Consider the following 16,334-nt stretch of genomic DNA (forward strand, 5'->3'; position numbering starts at 1 on the left):
CGTGTATGGTATGTATTTAAGTATGTTTGCAATGAAATTGCAATTTAGTACAGTTAAAATGATAATCAAGTACTTTAGATGTGCTTTTGTAAATTAGTAAACACATCAAAATAATGTACACCTCGACAAAAGATCACTATTAAAACACTGATTTAAACTTTTTAACAAAGGTCACTTTTTAAAAGTGTACTTAAGTGTGTTAAGAAACAGTCATGAAAGTGTCTCTCTTTATGTCACTTAAGTTGCTTTTTATTTTCTAAGTTCTAATAATGTCACTAATTATCTGCGAGTACATTTTATTAAATATAAACTTTGAAGTATACTATAAGTGCACATTCAGTACAATTAAGCAAACTTCTTTTTTTTTCAAAAAGGTAAACAGTTAGTCATTTTCCTGATTCCGGTGGTTTAGTTATATGCCAATGTGATTAACTATATATATATATATATATATATATATATATATATATATATATATATATATATATATAAATTCCAAGTTCATAAGTTTCATAATTTCTTTCCTCTTCTGAACATAAAATAAAATGTTCTGAAGAATGTTGAAAATCAAATAGTCGATGGTAGCCACTGACTTCCATATCAGGCTATTTTTATTTCTTTCTTTATTTTTAATACCATGGAACTCAATGGCTAGCATTAACCATTTGGTTCCCAATGTTCTTAAAAATATCTTATTTTGTGTTCAGCAGAAGAAAGAATCTCATACAAGTTTGGAATGACTTGAGGGTGAGAATTTTTATTTCTGGGTGAACTGTCCCTTTAAGGTTACAGTGAGGTTTGTTTGACATGAACAGATTATTACTACATCTTATTCAGCACAATCACAGATATCAGAACGGTTCTGTTTGACGTCAGTTAGTTGATGATTGCTGTTAGCGTTGCATTTGATTCCATGCTGATCACGCATCATCACAAACTCTCCTCCGTTAGGAATTGGCTCCTAAGCACATCACTCATCACCATAGTAACCACTCCAGCGCTCTTAAAGGGAAACACCCCCATTGTGATTGCCCGCTCTTACACTGATTGTTAAGCACACTCACTGTACTCTCCACACACTCAGTGCAGCAGTTTTTGAGAGAGAGATGGTGAGAGAGGGAGACAGAAAGAGTTTCAGAGTAAGATCTGGCGTTTGTTTTTGCTCCGTCTGAGCGGCTTCATCACAGCGACGACACTGAGGCGTCTGACAGCACATCTCTGAGGATCGCCATTCACTGTCACAACCACACACACACAAACACACACACTGGAAAAAGACCTCAGGCTGATGTTTTCTGAGCAGCACTTGGGTTTATAGTGGTGTTATTTTAGTATCATATACTAAGACATTTGTTATTAATATATTCTTTATTTTTCTTTTTTTGTAAAAAAAAATAATAACTGTGTTTTTGTAGTATCATTGGCATACAATTATAGTTTTTTTTTATTAATACTTTTAATTAGTTTTTATTTTTATATATTAAGTCTTCATTTTAAAAGTTAAAGTTGTATTCATTTTGTGTTTTTGTCATTTTTATTAGTTATTGATTTGTTTACTTTTTATATAACTATGTCTAATTTTAATTAAATTTTGTGATTTTAATGTATCAAGTTTAAATGAAAATGAGAAATGATAGCTTGGCAACTACTTTTATTTTAAATTTTCAGTTTATTTTCAGTTATTTCAGTTAACGTACATTTTTTAATTTAAAGTAACACACTTTTTTATGGTTTCAGTTTAAGTTAACTATAATAACTGGTGTTTTTATGGTTTTAGTTTTAGAAAAAAAAAAAAAAAAAAAAAAAAAAAATATATATATATATATATATATATATATATATATATATATATATATATATATATATATATATATATATATATATAATGACAAAACAAGACAGAATTACTAAATTTTACTAAAAAACAATTTATTTATTCATTTATTTTTAGCTAAATCTACCAACCCTGGTTTACAGTAGCATTTAAATATTGCTTGTTCTGACAAAAGCGCCTCCATCCCGCAGGAATTACTCAAGCTTTAATTGGAGAAACAGGGACTCAGATGTGTCAGAGTGGTTTGTGTGTGTTGGAGATCATTGGAAATGTTCATATTTCACACATTCTCTCTGATCAGGGTGAAGAGGATGATGAGGAAGATCAGCCTCTGAGTCTGTCGTGGCCCGAGTCCAAACGCAAGCGCTTCACGTATCTCTTGATCCTGCCCATAGTCTTCCCTCTGTGGATCACGCTGCCGGACGTCCGGAAGGACGTGAGTTTTTGTATGATGAGTGTGTGATGCAGATGTGAGCTGGGAAACACATGTAACCGTGAGACAATTCTCCTGCATTTTGTCTTTAGAGTTCCAAGAAGTTTTTTCCCATTACGTTCCTGGGAGCGATTTGCTGGATCGCGGGATTCTCCTACCTGATGGTGTGGTGGGCTCATCAGGTAAGACCAGACCGGACAACATCATCTTTATTCAGAACATCTGGACCTGGTTATACATTTGTTGGAGATATGTTAATATAATTTATTTATTTATTTTGGTCTAACCCTTGTGAAAAGCATGCTTAATGCTATTGAATGTGCACATCAAATAATAATAATAATGTTATATATATATATATATATATATATATATATATATATATATATATATATATATATATATATATATATATATTAAAATAGCTATTTGCGTAATATTAATTAAATAAAAGTATTCTTAAGTGACTTAAAGAGAGACACGTTCATCACTGTTTCGTAACACACTTAAGCACACTTTTAGATAGTGACCATTGTAATAATGTCAAATTAAAAGTACATTTTAATCATGTTTTAATTATCTTTTGTCATGTTTTAAAGAAGTAAACTTATTTTGATTTGTTAACTAAGATACTGAAGCACATGTACAGTACTTAATTAGCCTCTTAACTGTAGTGTTATTTTATATTACATTTAAAGTTGCTTTATTTTTTTAATGCAATAATTTGCAACTTCTTGCTACTAATGGCAAATGCCCCATAGCATTTAGTAGCATTTTTACACATATGCCATAAGTTTCAGTAGATAAGACATTAAAATATATTTTAGTTTATCATAAATGCTTGTCAGTACATTCAGCAGTATCATATGTGACCCTGGGACACAGAAACAGTCTTAAGTCGGTGGGGTATATTTGTAGCAATAGCAAAAACAAATAATAATAATAATAATTAATCAATAATAAAAAAAAATAACATTGTAGAGGTCAAAATTATAATTTTTTCCTTTAATGCCAAATATCTTTAGGATATGATGTAAAAATCATGTTCCATGAAGATATTTTGTACATTTCCAACAATAAATATATCAAAACTTAATTAGTGTTTTGTAATATGCATTGTTTAGAATTAATTTGGACAACTTTCAAGGTGTTTTTCTCAGTATTTAGATTTTCAATTAGCTGTATTTAGGACTAATATGATCCTAATAAACCATACATCAATGGAAAGATTATTGATTCAGCTTTCATTTGATATATAAATCTAAAAAAAAAAATAAAAAAAAAAAAAATTACACTCAAGGCACACTGTCAGTGTGTTATTGATGTTGAGCTCAGTGTCTGATTATTCAGTGCTAATATCTCTGCAGGTTGGAGAGACTATCGGCATCACAGAGGAGATCATGGGACTGACGATCCTAGCGGCGGGAACCTCCATCCCTGATCTGATCACCAGTGTCATTGTGGCCCGAAGGGGTCTGGGAGACATGGCAGTGTCCAGCTCTGTGGGCTCCAACATATTCGACATCACTGTGGGGTGCGCTTTGTGTTTTTTATTTAAGAAATTTAGACTTTTATTCGGCACGGATGCTTTAAGTTGATCAAAAGTGCAAGTGAAGAGGTTTATAATGTTGGAAAATATTTTTTTTTAATTTTTTTTTATAAATGCTGCTCTTTTGAACTTTCTATTCATCTTTGAATCATGAAAAATATATAATTTATATATATTTTGTCTAAATAAATATGGATTTGATAAAAATAAATAATGTGCACTTTGTAATGTTAAATTAAAACTAACATTTGAAATCAGTGTTTTAATCATCTTTTGTAAGTATAGTTATTTGTGTTGTGTTGCACATGTAAAATACTTGATTATCATTTTAAGTGTAGTGTTATTCAATTCAACATTTTAAAAGTTAATATATTTTTACATTTTAATACATTATGACGTACCAAGTTGCAACTTTACATCACTGCATCATTACAGATCAGTCATTTGTTGCTAACATTAATTACAAACCTATTTAAATAAACGGCATTCAAGTTAGACAGAAATTGCATTAAAGTATATTTTAGTTGATCAGTGCTGGTCAAATCATTCAGCAGCACTTTCACCATATTCCAAAGGCAATAAGCAGTTATGAAATATCTTACAAAGATGCAATTAAGTGGGTCAAAAATACTCTAAGGCTAAACTAATTGGATTTCATAGCAATTTAAACTCTAATACATTTTCATTTAATTGCAAAGAACATCCAGTTATCTGAAAACATGACATTCATTTCACATCCAAGAATATTATTTTTAAATATTGTTTTTAATATATATTTAATATTTATATTTTATAGTATTTATAGTATTTTCTGAGTGTGCATTAAGCATCACACAGTCCACTCGGTTTTGTTTCAGAGCTTTAGTTTCGTACATTTCTAATGTTCAGATCCCTAAAGCAGCGTTCCTTTGTTTCCCAGGTTACCGTTCCCATGGCTGCTGTACTCCATTATAAACAGTATGAGGCCGGTTCAGGTGAGTAGCAACGGTCTGTTCTGCGCCATCGTGCTGCTCTTCATCATGCTCCTCTTCGTCATCATCTCCATCGCCGCCTGTAAGTGGAAGATGAGCAAACTGCTGGGCTTCATCATGTTCCTGCTCTACATGGTCTTCCTGGTGGTCAGCGTCCTGCTGGAGGACAAGGTCATCGTCTGCCCCATCTCGATCTGACCGCTCACCTGCTGACTTTACCTCACATCTGTAGGCATTTCTTTACTTATGACAGAGTTCCCAGACTCCTCACACGTCATCTATCGCCCTCTGTGTGTGTTTATGGGGTTTTACACACTTAAAAACATTTTAATATTAAAATTTGTACTTGTTTTCCTATAAAATATTGAAATGTCCTTAAAGAAGATAACTGAACTGTCTACTTGAGAAACAAAACTCGTTTTCAGAGTTTTCACAGCTAAATAAATTATTGTTATTATTATTATTTATTTATTTTCTTCTTTTAAAATCTATTTGCCAAAAATAAATTCAAGTTGATAGTAAAAAAAAGAAGTATATAATAAAAAAATAATAATAATAATTAAAAATATTTTCTAAGTATTTTGTCTTGTTTTCAAGTGCAAATATCGGAACATTCTTAGACTGATAAATAAATAATAAATAAATAAATAAAACAATTATTATTATTATTATTATTATTATTATTATTATTATTATTATTATTATTATTATTATTTCAGTTTTGTTAAAGTTTGAGTGCCAACTAGCCCAAATAAAAACATTTTATGATTTATACGTTTATTTTATGTCACGTAATGACAATATTTTATGGTTTTAGTTTTCATTTCATTATCGTTTTAGTTTTAGTTAGCTATAATAACCCAGGTTTAAATATATTAATAATATAATAATACAAATAATATTAAATAATGCTTAAATATAATATAAATTGATATTTAAATAATCTTGTTTTTTTATTAGATTTTTATTTTTATTTTTGAGATTTAGGGATGTTAAGATATTTGTGCTAAAGAACAACACAAATACAAAAAAAAATCTTTATTTATTTATTTATTTATTTATCTATTTGCTAGAAAACAAGATATTATTAAAGTATTAGTCAATTAATGCTCCATTCATTGCAGTGAAATTGATGATATGAGGAGATTATGGTAAACTAGGGCTGTAACGGTGCACCAAACAGAAATCGGTTCGTAACTGAATACAAACTCTTGTAACGAATCAATACAGTGTTAAAACCTTTTTACAGATTTTTTAACGCATTTTTTAACGTATTCTTTCTAACGTATATTTCCAAACAGCGAGCATGTTCAGTTTGCTCAAGTGGTCATGTGGATGGAGCTCAGCGGTCAGAATGATCTCTGATTATTTTCTGGTTGTGTTAATCACTCTGTAGAGAGCGGGGATGACTTCTGCGCTGACAGACGCTGTGATTACAGCAGGCAGCGTTTGCTCATTTCTCAGTCTCTGCAGGCCGTTTGTTCACGCTGTGAATGTGCTGCACTGATGAATAATCGCTGGTCTGGAGCAATTATTCCATGATACGACGGATACAGGGTCCAAATCTTATTCTTTCCATTATATCTGTATGCTTAAAACACATCTTGTTAAGAACAAGAGAAGAAAACGTTCTCGTGGTGGTAGTAATTAGAAGGATGCATTCTACATTCACTAGATGTTTTAATGGGTATTTATTTATTTATTAATAATAAATAAATAGTTATTTATTATTAATAAATAGTTTGTTTGTTTGTTTAACATATTTTACACATATTATGACCAATGAAACACAAATACAGCTTTATAATATAGCAAATGTATTTATTATTTATTTTATTTTTTTGCCAAATGGTACACAACTGGTCCTAAAACTGAGAATCTGTGAACCGTTACTTCCCTAGTATTAAAAACTGGCAAAAACAAATTAATGATGTATTTTAGATGTTTTAAATACCTCCAGAAATAATATAACTTTTTGGTTTGGTTTAGCTTTGGTTCATGTTGAAATTGTTTAATATATATATCTGTATAACCGTGGCAAATAATATCTGAAGGGTTTTTATGGATCCAGGATGCTACACTGGAATGCTTATTTTAAAGAAAACACTATGTATAAGACATGATAAATAATTATATATTATCTTTACATTTTGCCTGTATGTCAAGAAGCCAAGTAGCAAGATACATTGAATTTGAACATATTTAATCTGTTATGTCATCCACTCTGCTTTCTATCCTTTCATTTTAGTTTTTTAGCATCTTGATCATTTAATAGCAGTGTAGAGGTATTTGAGCTGCAGAATTGATTGTAAAACTGATTACTTTCTGCCTCATTCACACCGAGGAGACCCCGATTACTGCATGCTGCTTCCCCAAGCAATACTATTCACCCATTTATAGAAAAACTGCGTCAAATAATATTATAAACGCAAAATATATAGATGCTTATAGTCTATAGTTAAGTGTTCAAACCTAGAGAACATTAGACATATATAGCACTCCTAGCTGCTAAAGTGGTTTCTCTAATAGTCTGCGTTCACACTCCACTTACTCTAAACCAGATCGGAGACACGCTAGAAAAGACATGTTTTTTTTTTTGTTTTTTTTTTAGTAGGCAATGCATGCATGAAATCTTGTAGCCTAATAATTGAAGATGTGCTCATTGCTTAACAGATTCAAAACATATGTGCATAATAATTTCCCCTCAAGCATTCCTTTGGTAACGAACGAGTGTGCATGTGCTAGCGCCGTCGAAACTTATTCTAGAGACGTAAAAACACATTTATTATGAGCACCGCGTGCATGTTACACTGATGGTGCTCCGGGACTCGATCTTTGTATTCTGTATAGACACACATGTAGTGAATTTACTAACTAATAGAGAACTCACTGATTAAGAATATGCTCGATTCACATTACTGTACACTAACATAACACAATAGTGATTTTATTCATAGGCTATCTGAAGAAATGTTGGCTTGACAGAAACCCTGAAGCAAATGCTGCCCTCTAGTGTGTAGTGGGACTTTATTTTGAGTCCAGTCTCATGAAAATGCGTATAAATAGTATGCCAAATAAAAAAGAAAACGTGTTTTATTGATACGCTGACATGGACATTGGCGTGCATATACTGTAATATGCAGGTTTCTCGTACATAAGAGACGCATGTATACCACACAACCCGAAACCTAGTCATCACGTAGCATATGCACGCCAAAGTCCATTTTTGCATATCAATACCACGAGATTTTGTTAATTATTATATTTCATGAGACAGGGTTATTATTTTTGTATGTTTTCTACATGTAAACCTGCGCCTGTTGATGTTTCTTCTCCTTGTTAGCAGGCAAACACATGCACTGACCAAATGTTTTTATTTTTTATTTTTTATTTTATTTTTTATTTTTTTGTGTGTTTGCACTGAAGGTTTTTATTTTCTGAACGAATAAAACTGACGAGAGTGCATTTCAACAGGTCTGGACCGAGCAAAGGCGCGTGTGCATGTGTATTAAATATATGAATGTGTAGATATTGAGCTGAACTTATATTTAATATATCAAGAAACAGAGAAACTTTCACGCTTTTCTTTTTCTTATAAAATCTGATGATGATCAAGGTGGTATTAAAACTCTTATAAGCAATGTAAATTTTATGAAAATGTATGTTTTTTTTTTTCTTGTTGTTGTTTATTCATTTTCCCTCAAATTGGAATTCAAATTTACGTATCAGTAGTAGTTTTCTATCCTTGCTTGATACACTATAATAGTTATTATTTCTGCATTAATATTTGCTTTTCGTAATAATTTTGTATGTTATTTTGTCTTATAAGAGGGCTGCACACTGCTCGAGTGCTCCTGCTTCATACTGTTCCTGATTTCTGGCAGGATTATTAATTATTATTATTCATTTTTATTTAGTTTTGTGTCAAACATGGCACTATTAATATGCACTTTGCATTTATATGTGTCTGTTCAATTATTGTTTGTTAACTCTGATTGATGCTGAAGCTGAATGTTGGAGTGAAAATTCAGATTCTGTTCACCTTTCTATGGCTTCATTTCGTAGCGTTTGTAGATGGCCCCATCTCTGTAACCACCGTTGTCTTTATTTCTTCATAAAACTGCACTTTTGTACTGAATCACAAGATGAATGCCTGATAATAGACATGGCACGCCAACAACTGCTCCGTCATTCAGTGTTCAGTGTCCCATTTCACTAGTTCAAATGTACATATATAGGCTACAAATACAATCAAAATATAGAGAAACTTTAAATGCAAAGTATGTAATAAAAGAAATAAAGGCAAATATAAGGGCATATTGTCTGTGGTCAGTGAAGTTTTTCCATCAAATAAGAAACTGCAAAGATGTGAAGTAAAGTTGAACCACACCAACAGGACTCTTTCTTTTCTTTATTCTACAGATGTTATGTACGTGAGCAGGTGAGTACTGTAGCTTACATGCCGCTGTTGTTTTGACTCGCTGCAAACTGTGCAAACTATGACTATTAAGTTATATAATGGTGGAGCTGTGAATTTTATTTTTGTCCAGGCTTCAAACTATTTCCACTGCAAAAACAGTAGGCCTGATAGAGTACGTGAAGCTGACGTCATGCCTCGTTGAGTTCTGGGAAACTTCTTTATGGTTTATCTGCCATACCATGAGGATCATGTTTCCTATCTGCTACTGAGTTTAGGAGAAGTTCGATTTTCTGTCGTGATGTCACCATTGAATGCCATTCACGCTGCATCAAGAATTGCAAAAGTAAATCATCGGATCATCGTTGCGAGAGAAAACTGAATAATGTAATGTAACACCAACAGATGCAGGGCGTGGAGATGACGAGAAGACGCTGGATGGAAAATGTATTAATAATGTCACTGATTAAACCCATTGCCTATCACTCAATAAAGAATCACAATGTTGGGTGTTTTTGAAAGTTATGATTTAGTTTAGTTTAAAAATTAACATTACCTTTGCAAGTATGACTCTCATTCTGTTTGAGTTAGTAGAACGTGGACATGCTCAGCATGAATAATGTTTAATGTGGCTTAAAGTCGGAATTGTAAAGCATGCAAATCATAGACTGTTGCAAATACACATATGAGCAAAAATTTAACGGAACATATTTCTTTGCACATCAAGCGTTTACATCTTATATAACGAAAACAAACGTGTAATGCACTGTGATAGAGATGTTAAAAGACCACATTCTGTGCACACTTTACTAATAAAGCATTTGTAATGAAATTCTGCAGAACCTAAGTGAGATTAAATTATCATGCAAAGCGATAAAATGGCATTTCTCTTCCTTCCAAATACCACAAAGAATGTGAATATTTAACTTCAAGGTAAAAACAAAGATAAATATGAGGAATGATCAAATATGCAGTTTGTGAAATCCAACCCGACAACTCTAAAATAAACTAAATTATTCATATAAAATAGTGATTTGATTTAGAGTAGCCTGAGTGTGAGACAAATAGAAACAAATAAACACAACTGCACACAGAAGAAACATACTGAGTTAAATATGCAGTTTTTATATGCAACACATATCATATAGCCTAGTGAAGCACAACACAACCAAGAGAAAGCAGTTTCCCTGAAAACCATGCTGCAAGATTATTTGTGCATCTTTCGTTTTTGCAAATTGTCACATGTGCACTTCTTAAATCGCTCCAGGATACCATGGAACTTGGCACACTTCTGCTAATGCCCTGTAATTATTATTAGAATAAATATTATTTTAACATTTGAAACTTAGCATAAGTCTTTTGTTCAAAGCATCACAATAAGTGGTTTTGTTGACAGCCAACTGTATTATTCTGTGCACTCACCACTGGGGAAGAAAGAAAGAAAAGTTATAGTATTATAAAGGGTAAAATAGCAATAGAGCATGTGAACTCATGAGCTGCTGTGACACATCATTCTTCACTGTTGGGAAGGTTACTTTGGAAATGTAATAGGTTACAGTTTACAAGTTACCTTACGAAAATTGTAATTTTATAAGAAGTGTAACTATTTCAGTTACTTTATTAATGTAACTGATGACATTTGATTACTTTTATCACTTTTCCAATCACAATTTCACCATCAAGTTAGGCACATCAACCATAACTCCTTCAAAAACAGCTAGAAGCCTTGGAGTTATGATTGATGATCAGCAGACTTTCTCAGACCACATTGCAAAAACTGTCCGATCCTGCAGATTTGCTTTATTCATCATCAAGAAGATCAAGCCCTTTCTTTCGGACCATGCTGCACAACTCTTTGTTCAAGCTCTTGTTCTGTCCAGACTGGACTATTGCAATGCTCTCTTGGCAGGTCTTCCAGCCAATTCTATCAAACCTTTACAATTAATCCAGAATGCAGCAGCAAGATTAATTTTTAATGAGCCAAAAAGATTACACGTCACACCTCTGTTTATCAATTTGCACTGGCATTGATGTTTGCCTACAAAACTACCACTGGCTCTGCACCTATTTACCTAAATTCGTATCTTCAGACTTATGTGCCTCTAGAAGCTTGCATTCTGCAAGTGAACGTCACTTGATTGTGCCATTCCAAAGAAGCACATAGTCACTTTTACGGACTTTTAAATTAAATGTTCCCTTCTGTTGGAATGAACTCCCCAACTCAATCCGAGCAGCTGAGTTCTTAGCAGGCGGCAAGGAACTCGACCGGAAGTTGAAGTCGGGTGGGGGCTGCCATCTTGTAGCAGAACTTCACTTGCGTTAGCATTCCCATTGACTCCCATTCATTTTGGCGTCACTTTGACAGCGAATAACTTTACATCTGAGGCATTTAAAGACTCTGTTTGTCCATTATTTATTTCTAAAGATACACGACAATGTATAAAGGGCTCCATTACCTTCTATGTTACATTATGGCCCCGTATAAACAGTTTTTGTAAAAAATAGGCTAACGATTGCGTCATAACCAGCGACTCTCTGTCGCATTACCGTACAGACAGGAGGAGAAGCTCGCAGGCAATTAACTTTATATGGTGTACTGGCATTACATTTTAAAATACTATACAAAATAATTAATCAGAATACTTACTCCTGCTCACTCTCACTAAAGAACTCCCCGCTCAAGCTCGCCGTCTCTGCAAGATTAACGATGACAGTTTGCACACACAGCTACTAGAAGATTTACATCTGTCAGACAGGTTGCTGACGTCGTCAAGCTTCGTTTGAGTCTGCGCGTCAGAAACGGAAGTGCTAAAAAACGCTAAAAATGGGCTTCACTTGTCTCAATTGAGTTCCAATGGGGTCGCTGTGTCCATTTCTTTTACTGTCTATGGTCCTTAGCCATCTTCAAGAATCGGCTTAAAACACATCTCTTCCATCTTTATTTGACCATCTAACTTTAACACTCACTATTCTAATTCTATTCTTAAATTAAAAAAAAATCGAACTACTTTTCTAATCGTTTTTGTATTCTATTTTTTTCTCATTTATTATGTAATTGTGTGTGTATATATATATATATATATATATATATATATATATATATATATATGTGTGTGTGTGTGTGTGTGTGTGTGTGTGTGTGTGTGTGTGTGTGTGTGTGTGCGTGTGTGTATGTGTGTGTGTGTGTGTGTAAAGACCTCTAACACTAGCTTGCTCTATTATTTTTTTATTTTATCTGTTTTTTTATTTATTTATTATATTATTTAAAAGCCCATGCTACGTGTAATGTGTTAAGCTAACTGAGACTTGTTATAGCACTTATATTTCATTGCTGTTTTTGATTGCTTCCACTGTCCTTATTTGTAAGTCTCTTTGGAAAAAAGCATTTGTTAAATGAATAAATGTAAATGTAAATGTAAATCTGTATGATTGTTAAAAAATTCAGATGTAACCCCCTTTTGTAAACTTCAACATTTTCATAAGTAACTGTGATTTAATTACACTCTTTTTTCCTCAGTAACAGTAACATATTACAGTTACATTTATGTTGTAATTTAATTACATAATAACATTACATGTTAACTAGTTACTCCCCAATACTGATGCTTCATGAGAACTCATGAGGAATGAATGTGTGGTGAAACGCAAATTGTTGTTGCGGTCCTTTTCTACCACGCCCCCCCTCGGGTAACATTTGCGAGGGAGCAGGTATATAAGGTGAGCGGTTCGGTAAAATGAGTATTGCGTCATATCTGGCGATCTCATTTCCGGAGTCTCGTTGTGTTGCACGAGAGGTAACTTCGTTTGAGCTGGCGTTCGGGTGAGTGCATGTTGCACCCATAGACTAACAACCGTTGCTTTGCCGTTGTGCTCCGCTGGACGTGCGAACTCCATGTGACGTCTTTGTGGTTGAATTCTGCTGTTGGAATGTGATCGAACAGAGGGGTGGCTGCCGTATGGATGTGTTTTGCACGATTTGCTGGGGCCTGGAGAGGGCAGGCTGACCCTTCCCGTGTGGTTATCTCACTGTTCACTAGAGTGGTGTGGAGTTGCCGTGAATTCTTTGGAGGGTGAGTGGTTTGAGGCACGTGTGTGTGTGGTTATCATTATTACTATTACGGGCATTTTTGAAGCCCGGTGTCCAGCCTGCCACCTTAGTAGTAAGCCCCAGCTCTTTTGTTGGGGTGTTTGTTTTCTTCTCTTGTTTGTTTTGCAGCAGGTGGTGCTGCTTGCTGTGTGGAATCTCCTTGTGGTTACGTATGATTCATTGAACGAGACCATCTTGTTTTTTTATTGTCTGTTAAATAAAGATGTACAAGTTTTATACAAGGTACCCATGCCTCTTGGTCATTTTCTGAGATATTGAACCTGTGCCCTTTGGGCCTTTCCCAGAGTTCGTTCTGGGTGGTGTAGTCGTTACTTTTTTTGTAATAATAACTTACTAAATTAAGAGCTGCCGCGATATCTCGCTACGCCACATTTGGCGTAGTCGTTACTTTTTTTGTAATAATAACTTACTAAATTAAGAGCTGCTGCGATATCTCGCTACGCCACATTTGGCGTAGTCGGCAGGGTCTCTCTATTTTTTTTGACCTGAGGTGTGGATACCTTTTTTTTTTTTTGTTTGTTTGTTTTTTTTGGTAGAAGCAAAACGGCAGTGTTTGTTGTGGATGTGGAACCTCTCTTTTGGGTAAGATCCATTTACTATAATTTTTTTTTATATATATATATGATGGACGAGGAAATGCAGGAACTCCGAGAGCTGGTGGCCCAATTAAGAGCTGATAATGCCAAATTAAGACAGGAGTGCACACAGACTGGGTTGCCTGGCCCTAGTACTGACTCTAGTTCACTTAATCCATCTGTAGTCGCATCTCAACCAGTTGGGGCTGGTGCGGCATTGACCGAGCGGCTTGTCTTTATACCAAGAGACCGAAAGTGCCCAAAATTTAGTGGTAGGTCTGGGATAGGGATTAATGAGTGGGTTGAAGAGGTAGAGGCTTTTATGCGTGCTCGTCATCTATCTGTTGCGGACCAATCTTTTTTTTTGTTCGATCACTTGGAGGGGGAAGCCCGAGAAGAGATAAAGTATCGGCCTCTAGAGGAACGGGAGGACCCTGCCAAAATAATCTTGGCACTGAAAGAAGTATATGGGTGTTCCCAATCATATGTTGCGTTGCAAGAGGCTTTCTTCTCTAGGAGGCAGCAGGATGGGGAAACCCTGTTGGAGTTTTCCCTTGCTCTTATGGGCCTCCTGGAGAAGGCCAAGCAGTGTGCGCCAGATGCGATTCCAAATGCTGAGGTATTGTTGCATGATCAATTCGTTGAACATGTTCTTGACAGTACCCTTCGTCGTGAGTTGAAGCAGTTGGTCCGTCGCCAGCCCACAGTTACACTTCTAGACGTCCGCGGTGAGGCCATTAGGTGGGAACACGAGGGTATGCCCGGGGGAGCGCGAGGAGGTAGCCATTCTGTTCCATTGGCGGTTGGGTTTCAGTATGGGGTACAGAGTGATTCGCGTTCTGGAACGGACAATTCTCCTCGACATTCAGAGATGAGGGAACTTAGGGAAATGTTACATTCGCAGCAGCAACAGCTAAATCAGCTTACACAAAGTATTGCTCAATTTCGAGACCAGCCTCGTCGTGGTCGACCTTTCCGTAATAATTCTGTTATGTGTAGAAGGTGCCAGAAAGCTGGCCATTTTGCTGCGGAGTGTGATGGGGAGCGGGTTGCTGCGCCCTTGCTGCCTCGTACGGACACCCGGGTGCCGGAACATAGACCGTCTCGTTCAGGCTCGTTGCCGGAAAACTAATTCCCGCCGAGTTGTTGGGCCACAGCTCGGTTGGGGAATATACTGGCTCTGATTTGTTGGGTAGTGTTGGCCCTGTATCGCAACTGATGTCTTCCTGTCCGCATTTGGTTGTCATTATGAGTGGTGTACTCATCCTGTTTGGTTGACACTGGCTCCATGGTATCTACGATTACTGAAAGTTGTTTTCGGGAATCTTTTGAGCCATGGGGCCAGGATCGCCTTCTGTCTTGTCATTGGCTGCAGCTGAGGGCTGCCAATGGTTTATCTATTCCTTATATAGGTTATGTGGAATTGGATGTGGAGCTTTGTGGTAGGGTGGTCCCAAAATGTGGTGTTCTGGTGGTCCGGGATCCTCCTGGTGGCATCGGTGCTCAAGACCCTGGGGTGCTGGGGATGAACATATTGGGCCGATGCTACCAGGAACTCTTTGGACAACATGGATCCTCTTGGTTTAAATCCCCAGCAGTGTCACACGCTCCCCGGTCAGTTTTACAGGCTTTACAGTTTTGTCATCAGGTAGGCATTCAGCAGTCTTCTAATAGTATAGGTAAGGTAAAGGTGCGGGGTCCTCGAGCTGCCCGCATCCCTGCTGGTACCCTTAAATTGGTAGAAGCAACCTGTTCTGAATATTTTTCTAGTGGTGTTGTGCTTCTTGAGCCACCAGAGTTTGGCCTCCCAGTGGGACTGTTGATCTCCTCGGCCCTTGTTAAGGTGGTCAGGGGTATAGCCTATGTGCCAGTTGTCAACGTTGGGACCACTGACACTCTCCTGTTTCCTCGTAGAGTGATCGGTACATTGTCGAGTGTGCATATTGTTAGTTTGCCTCCAGGGGTTACGGAGGTCAGGCCTGGGCTGGGGATCATTTGTTCCATCAATTCCCAAGTAGGTTCCTCAACTTTAGCAGGGCAATTGGATGCTCTAGACTTGTCCCAGTTGTCTGGGGAGGAGCAAGGTAAGGTTAGGGCCCTTCTTTCAAAGTATAAGTTGGTTTTCTCCACTTTTGAGGGGGATTTGGGGTGTACAGATCTCCTGTCCCATGACATCCCTCTCCTGGATGACACTCCCGTTCGACAGCGTTACCGGCGCATACCTCCATCCGAATACGAAGTAGTTAGGGCACATATCAATCAGCTGTTGGAGACGCAAGTAATTCGCGAAAGTTGTAGTCCATATGCCTCTCCGATCGTCCTTGTTAAGAAGAAAGACGGTAGTCTGCGCATGTGCGTGGACTACCGTCAGTTGAACTCCAAAACTAGAAAAGATGCGTTTCCACTGCCGCACATCGAGGAGTCGCTGGATACGTTAACGGGTGCCC

The 16,334-nt window shown here is 36.0% G+C and overlaps 1 protein-coding gene across 4 annotated transcripts in view; it reads left to right on the plus strand.

The window, feature by feature from the left end:
* The window catches only part of slc24a2 (solute carrier family 24 member 2), a 43,580-nt gene extending 38,365 nt beyond the window's left edge, over nucleotides 1-5,215 (plus strand). For all 4 annotated transcript variants that reach the window (XM_026215780.1, XM_026215782.1, XM_026215783.1 and 1 more), the window contains 4 exons: nucleotides 2,136-2,270; nucleotides 2,360-2,449; nucleotides 3,635-3,801; nucleotides 4,736-5,215. In XM_026215780.1, the coding sequence (XP_026071565.1) occupies nucleotides 2,136-2,270; nucleotides 2,360-2,449; nucleotides 3,635-3,801; nucleotides 4,736-4,985 (642 nt within the window). In that variant the 3' untranslated portion in view covers nucleotides 4,986-5,215. The remainder of the gene's footprint in view (nucleotides 1-2,135; nucleotides 2,271-2,359; nucleotides 2,450-3,634; nucleotides 3,802-4,735) is intronic.
* Nucleotides 5,216-16,334: the final 11,119 nt, after the last annotated feature.

Source organism: Carassius auratus, chromosome 32 (genome assembly GCF_003368295.1).
Source record: "Carassius auratus strain Wakin chromosome 32, ASM336829v1, whole genome shotgun sequence".
Classification (NCBI taxonomy): Eukaryota; Metazoa; Chordata; class Actinopteri; order Cypriniformes; family Cyprinidae; genus Carassius; species Carassius auratus.